The following is a 7372-nucleotide window of genomic DNA, read 5'->3' as shown; positions in this document are numbered from 1 at the left end:
ATTATTGAAAAGTCAGGAAGATGAGAAAAGCTTAGCCAAACACAAGCAGAAAAAGGACTTTTCAAGGTTTTTTTGTCTTCAAGAAGGAGAAAAGGAGAAGTCACAAATTGTGACTTCTTGAGAAGGAGAAGTCCTTCTGAGAATGAGAAGTCAAAAGGCTTAGCCAAACATGCCCATAGGAATTTAGGTGACTGATTCAAGCTTTTAGAGAGACGGAGAGAGAGTAGAGAGAGAAAGAGAAAGAGAGAAAGAGAGAGAGTAAGTGAAACATATATTATTGTTTTTATTTTTTATTTTTTATAATTTAAATAAATTAGGGTAGAAAGACATAAATGTCCTCATGTGCAAGGCACATGTCAAACTTAACTGAAAATTTTAACCTGGTTAATGTTAAAAGACCTAGGGTGTAATGGTTTTTCTAAAAAAGGACTCTGACTGTAATTATTGAAGTTAAAGGTTATCTATTGCAATCCGATACAAACATGACGAAAAGTCTAATTTATCCTAAAGAAAAATATTCATTTTACAATGAATGATTGAACCCATTAAGTTTTCAAGATCTAATTTCAAAGACTAATATAACAAGAAGTTAGAGTCATTTAACACCCAACCAACCGTTGCTTTCAAAATAAATGCATGGCCATGCTACATTGCTAACCTCCTCTCACCTCAAATATATATCATCTTTGGAAAAAAAGGGTAACAAATATCTTCAAAAAATTGCTTATTAAAATCTCCAAAACCGGATTTTAATTCTTCTTCTTCTTCTTCTTCTCAAGATGAACATAGAAGTGGGAAAACATGGTGATCGCGGTCGAGCGGCGGGGCGTGGGGATGGTAGTGATGAAGGTGGTGGTGGAACGAGTATAGGTCCAAGTAGAAATATGAACGAGAGGACAAGTTATCTTGTGTGGCAAGATCTAAGGGTGATGCTTCCAAGCTCGGGTGATGGACCAACCAAACGGTTGCTCCATGGTTTAAACGGATATGCTGAACCGGGTCGGATCATGGCTATCATGGGCCCTTCTGGTTCGGGAAAGTCCACGCTTCTTGATGCACTAGCAGGTTTCTTTCATGTCATAATATTACTAGTTTAGGTTAGTTAGTTGGTTAATTTTAAAAGTGGTTAAATATATTGTGATTTGGATTGTTAATGATATAGGTCGACTAGCGAAAAATGTGGTGATGACCGGAAAGATTCTACTTAACGGCGAGAAGAAGAACCTAAGCTATGGCGCCGTTGTAAGTAACGCGATGCACCCATCGCTACAAATACCCGAGTTTTATTTATTTCTGGCTGGTCTAGAAAAATTACGTTTTAGGAGGTTTGTTACTCAAATGAGCATGTATGCTCAATTTTTTTTAGTTTTGTTATGTTAGTGTATTCAAAGAGTTTACTTATGTAAATATATAAATATGTGAATTTGTGATGTTAGATTTGTCTAGAGGGAACTCTGTTGAAACCAAAATGCTCTACACTTCCAAATAGGGGTGTTCAAAAAAACCCGGATCCGAAACCGAATTCGAAATATTCGTATCCGAAATATCCGAAAATTCGGATGTCCGAAAACCGGATAATCCGAATTTTCGGATTCGGATATGAATTTCAAAATTTTCGGATAATCCGATTATCCGAAAACTAATTATTTTTTTTATAAATATATATAGTATATGATCATTATATTTAGTTTGAAGTATTGTAAAAATTAGTAATAAAGTAGTAAATAATTGTATTCGTGATTTTACGGTAGTAGAGTAATTATTGTAGGATAATTATAATTTTTTTTTTTTGAATGGCTAACGTTACTCTCCCAAACTCCTATATTTACAAATAACTCACTCTTGCTTGGGATTGAACCCAAGACCTCCCACTAAGAGGCAAGAACCTCTACCAAGTGAGCTAGCCCCACTTGACTGTAGGATAATTATAATTACTCTACAAAATTACATAATTACTCTAGTAGTGTAAAATCATGATTTTTTTTTTTTGATTTTGAGACTAAAATATGTGCTTAATAAGTATGGTAAAAGAATTAAAAAAAATTCTTCTCCATTTCTTAGTTAAAAGTATTTTGTATCTCAAGACCTATTTGTAGAATAACTTAACCCTATTTTTAAATACTTATTTTCTTTAGTTTGTTCATGATTTTGCTACGGATTTTATTAATTATGTTTTCAAAATATTTATTTTCCCGATTTTGCTACGTATCTATATTAATTAGTTGCTAACTATTTATTTTATTTGTACTAATTCCTGAATAACGAAAATGATACATCCATCTGTAGGCATACGTGACACAAGAAGATGTTCTAATGGGAACCCTCTCGGTACGTGAAACAATCACCTATTCAGCCCATCTGAGGCTACCGTCAACGTTGACCAAAGAAGAGGTCGAAGACACAATCGAAGGGACAATAATGGAAATGGGACTAGAGGATTGTGCCGATACGTTGGTCGGAAACTGGCATTTGAGGGGTATTAGTGGCGGGGAGAAGAAACGGCTAAGTATCGCACTCGAAATCCTTGTGAGACCACGCCTTTTGTTTCTCGATGAACCAACAAGCGGTCTTGATAGCGCCTCAGCGTTTTTCGTGGCTCATGCTCTAAAGAGCGTGGCTCGGGATGGAAGAACAGTTATTTCTTCCATCCACCAACCGAGCAGCGAAGTTTTTGCATTGTTTGATGACTTGTTTCTTTTATCCGGAGGCGAAACCGTGTATTTTGGAGAGACAAAGGAAGCTATAGAGGTGAGTGAGGAGGTTAAAAACCAAACCTAACTTAATAGAACACTATTTTTTGTTGTTGTTGTAACAACACACTCTTAAGTCTTAACTAGACTGCCAACCCAATTACCACAAAAAGGTCCATCGTAACTAGTTTCGTCGCTATTTTTCTTGTGACGTCATGTGTGATGCTGATGTACCACGACTAGAGGTGTAAAAAAACCGGTTTTAGGACCGAAACTGAAAAAAAAAACCGATTAACTGTTTTTTTTTAAATATCGGTTTCAACCCGAAACAAACCGTCGGTTTGTAGACTGGTTAGTATTTTTAATCTCTAGAACCGGTTTAAAAAACGGTTAGAAACTGGGTTTTTGGCCCAGCCCGGTTTTTAACCGAACCGAACCGATTAGTACCAGTTCGGGATCCCACCATGTAAAACCGATTAAAAACCGTTCCCCTCGCAAAAAACCGGTTCGGTTAAAAACCGGACTGGTTTAAAATAAACGATTTGTACACCTCTAACCACGACGGATATAATAATTTCTGACGAACCAATATGCGACAGTTTTGTTGTCGCAATGCGCCAGTGATTGTCCTCCTTACATTTTTCGGATTTATCTTTGGAGAAGATATAAAAGAAAATAAAATATAATAATAATGCAACTAGACTTTATTATATATATTTATCATGAATGCAACTAGACGATATATATTTATCATGACATGATACATTTATTTTACAGTTTATTTTAAACCACTAATTTTTTTTACCTTGTTTACAGTTTTTTGCCGACTCCGGTTTCCCATGTCCCATGAAGAGGAATCCATCCGACCATTTTCTACGTTGTATTAATTCAGACTTTGATGCTATAACAACCACTCTAAAAGGATCATCCAGAATCTACGTATGTTTTTCTTGTTTTGGCTTCTAGTTGTCCCTTTTAGTCTCGTTTACATACAAACAATACATGTCTATTGTTCATGTCTAATGTTTTAATTTGTAGGAGGGACGAGAAAAATCAGACCCTTTTATGACTATGGTAACAGCAGAGATCAAGGCAACGTTAGTAGAGAAATACAAGTGGTCAAAATATGCCGTGAAAGCTCGATCGAAGGTTAAACAACTCTCGGCAATCGTAAGCTTCTCCAAATTCTTAACACCTTTGACATTTCGTGTATATGCGAATGGCTATTGACTTTTATATGCAGCGTGGAACCGGGGCCATTCCTAATATGGCGGGCCAAGCGGGTTGGTGGAAGCAACTTACTACATTGACTCGAAGATCGTTTGTGAACATGTCGAGAGATATGGGATATTACTGGTTACGTATAATTATTTACTTGGTTGTATCGATATGTGTTGGGACGATCTTTTATGATGTTGGTACAAGTTATACGGCTATATTTGCGAGGGGAGCGTGTGGTGGTTTCATAACCGGGTTTATGACCTTCATGTCTATCGGAAGTTTCCCTTCGTTTATCGAAGATATGAAGGTATGCAATTTATAGTGAAACTTTGTAGTTGTTGATTAGTTTTTTTTATAAGATTGTTCACAAAAGTTGTGACTATATTGAATTTGGCTCAACTCGATTTGTAAATAAGCCATACCCAACCCAAGGTAAGCTTGATTGTTGGCTCGCTGGCTTGGCTTGGTAGTTGGTAAGTTAAGGGTTAATTTATTGGACCAATGGGTCTTAATGTATAAAATATCTTTAATGTAAGAAGTGGAGAGATTTTTTCTTTTTTTTTTCTTAAATTTTTTCCCTACTTGTTAAACACGTATTTAGTCCTAGAATAAATAAAAATCGTGATTTTACACTAGTATAGTAATTATGTAATTTTGTAGAGTAAGGAGTAATTATAATTACTCTACAAAATTACTCTACCATTGTAAAATAACTATTTTTTTATATTTTGCAATTAAACGTCATTGTTTAGTAGTAGAGAAAAAAAATTCAAAAAAAAAAAGAATAAAACAATTCCCCCTTCACTTCTTACGTTAAGGGTATTTTATATGTTAAGACCGATTTGTATTCTTAAGTAGTAGGAAAAAAATTTTCAAAAAAAAAAAACAAAAATAATTTAATCTTTACACGTTAAGTTAAATCCCAATTTTTTATATAATTTAAATTATAACTCAATATTTAGTACATATGTACTAAAAATTATGCAGTTTATATAAATAATAAATCATGTATTTTAAAAATTACGACTATGGTAAAAATATATTTTTTCTTTTTATACATAAAAAGTATATGTAAAGAATACATTTAAAAAATCAACATGTAGACTTGAATTCGAGCTTAAAATTTCTGCATGTTAATATAAATGTGCCAGAGCCCGCCCTCGCTCAGCTCAGCTCAGCTCAACTCGCTTACATTCTTATTTATATATGTACACTTTTATTCAGATATTTACTAGGGAACGACTCAACGGGTACTATGGAGTGGGAGTGTTTATATTATCAAACTTCTTATCGTCATTCCCATTCCTGGTGGCGGTTTCGCTTGTCACCGGGACAATCGCATGGAACATGGTGAAGTTCAATCACGGATTCTCACGATACGCTTTCTACTGCCTCAACCTTTTTGGCTCGATCGCAGTGATCGAGAGTTGTATGATGATTGTGGCATCTCTAGTGCCCAATTTCTTGATGGGGCTCGTAATAGGGGCTGGAGTACTAGTAAGATCAAATATGAACTGTATATATAACACTTGCACATTGCTATTTTTCGTCTAAACCAAATTTTAAACTGAATTGTTTTGCATGATACATAGGGTGTTATGATGATGACCTCCGGATTCTTTCGCCAACTTCCGGATCTTCCAAAGCCCTTTTGGCGGTACCCGGTTTCGTATTTGAACTATGGATCATGGGCAATACAGGTACACGAACTATGGGTTTTGAAAACAACAAACATACCTAGTAGAATATGGTGGGTTGGCTGGACTGGTCGGTTTTACCTGTTTGACCGTTTAGCTATAAATTTGATCTTTTTTAATCAAAATTGTTAATTAGTTTATATTAAAAAGCTTAAATTGATAATACCTAGTTTATAGTACATATATAACTACATTACTTAAAAATGAAAAAGTTAGAAAAATAAAGGTTAAATGGCCGTTTCGGTTTACACGGCCTGTTCTAAGTTTAAAAATTGATCCAAATCTTTAAACCATTAGACTGCGAAAACCAAATTGTTGGGATCTCAAACCAACCAAACCAGCATACTTGCTACCTTTAGACGGTTTAGACGATTTCAATGGTTTTTGAACTTGTGACTAGGGCTGCAAAAGGAACACGTTCGTGTTCGTGTTCGTTTGTTAACAAACATATGTGTTCACGAACTCTTCATGAACACTTACCAAATGAGATTTTATGTTCGTGTTTGTTTGTTAAGAAAATGAACTTGTTCGTGTTCGTTTGTGTTTGTTTGTAAATTTGAGGCAACGAGCGAAAACGAACGTTGATGAACACAAATGATCACAAACTAATGTTCGTGAACATAAACGGACACAAACAAGCTTTCATGAACAAAATGAACAAAATATTTTATTAAATATTTTATTTGTCGGAATTTTGAAGTATTTAAATAAAATATAAAAAATAAAAACACTAATGAACTATCGAACACAAACGAACATGTTACCGAACGTTCACGAAATAAATGAACGAACGCGGCCTCTGTTTATGCTAGCTCGTTCATTTAACTAAACGAATGAAATTTCTTGTTTGTGCTCGTTTGTTTAATAAACGAACAAACACAACGAACTTCCCGCAGAACAGTTCATGAACTGTTCGCCGAACGTTTAGTTCGTTTGCAACCCTAATTGTGACCACCAAGTTATCTAATCAAGAAAAGTGAATTGCAGGGAGGATACAAGAATGACTTGCTAAACTTGGTTTTTGATGGATTAGTACCAGGAGACCCGAAAATCACGGGTGCATATGTTATTACAAAGCTGTATCGATTGCCATTGAGTCACTCTAAATGGTGGGACTTGTTAGCAATCTACGTGCTTCTAGTGAGTTATAGAACGATTTTCTTTTTGATTCTCAAGTTGAAAGAGAGAGCAATGCCCTTTTTCCAGACGATATACGCGAAGAGAACGTTACATCGTCTTAAAAGGCGAGCTTCATTCGTAAAGTTCCCGTCTTCAAGACGATACCAAAGTCTTCGCTCTTTAGCATCACAGGAGGGCCTAAGCTCTCCAATTACATAACAACATTTTACATTCAAATTTGAGAGCAATAAAGTGATCTACACACATACAACTTAAACATAAATGTTGTAACAATGGTATTATACCATTACATATGATGTCATGTACTTGTTTATTAATTAGAGGTCACTGAACAAATGAAAGAACATGCCCTACAAATCTAACACATGTATACCTTTATTATTTAGGAATAATGGATTTTAATAATTCTAACTATTAGCTGTTGGTCGGTAACGATCTCAACTTTAAAAATAACTACTAGTGGTCCCACATTTTCTTATATTGTAAACTAATGGACCTTTACTAAACCGAAAAGGATAAGAGAACAAAAAGAATTTAATTTTCTATTAGTAAAGATCTATTAGTTTACAATATGTAAAAAGGTGGGACCACCACTGGTTATTTTTGAAGTTAGGACCGTTGCCG

The 7372-nt window shown here is 34.9% G+C and overlaps 1 protein-coding gene across 1 annotated transcript; it reads left to right on the top strand.

Moving 5' to 3' along the window:
• The first annotated feature begins 608 nt into the window (after window positions 1-608).
• Window positions 609-7110, top strand: LOC110898429 (ABC transporter G family member 15). Its single transcript, XM_022145214.2, has 9 exons — window positions 609-1065; window positions 1163-1242; window positions 2287-2748; window positions 3507-3629; window positions 3729-3860; window positions 3934-4218; window positions 5136-5408; window positions 5504-5611; window positions 6596-7110. Exons 1-9 carry the CDS (start codon window positions 780-782, stop codon window positions 6944-6946), a joined length of 2100 nt encoding a protein of 699 aa, XP_022000906.1. The 5' UTR covers window positions 609-779; the 3' UTR covers window positions 6947-7110.
• Window positions 7111-7372: the final 262 nt, after the last annotated feature.

This window comes from Helianthus annuus, chromosome 13, assembly GCF_002127325.2.
Source record: "Helianthus annuus cultivar XRQ/B chromosome 13, HanXRQr2.0-SUNRISE, whole genome shotgun sequence".
Classification (NCBI taxonomy): Eukaryota; Viridiplantae; Streptophyta; class Magnoliopsida; order Asterales; family Asteraceae; genus Helianthus; species Helianthus annuus.
The sequence above is the reverse complement of the archived record's forward strand: the minus strand, read 5'-3'. Positions and strand labels throughout refer to the sequence as shown.

Bases quoted from the DNA above. Each gene is read 5' to 3' on its own strand.
- LOC110898429 (XM_022145214.2), top strand. From the start codon at position 780: ATGAACATAGAAGTGGGAAAACATGGTGATCGCGGTCGAGCGGCGGGG. The intron at 4,219-5,135 runs GTATGCAATTTA...ACTTTTATTCAG, and splicing joins CGTTTATCGAAGATATGAAG to ATATTTACTAGGGAACGACT. The intron at 5,409-5,503 runs GTAAGATCAAAT...CATGATACATAG, and splicing joins TAATAGGGGCTGGAGTACTA to GGTGTTATGATGATGACCTC.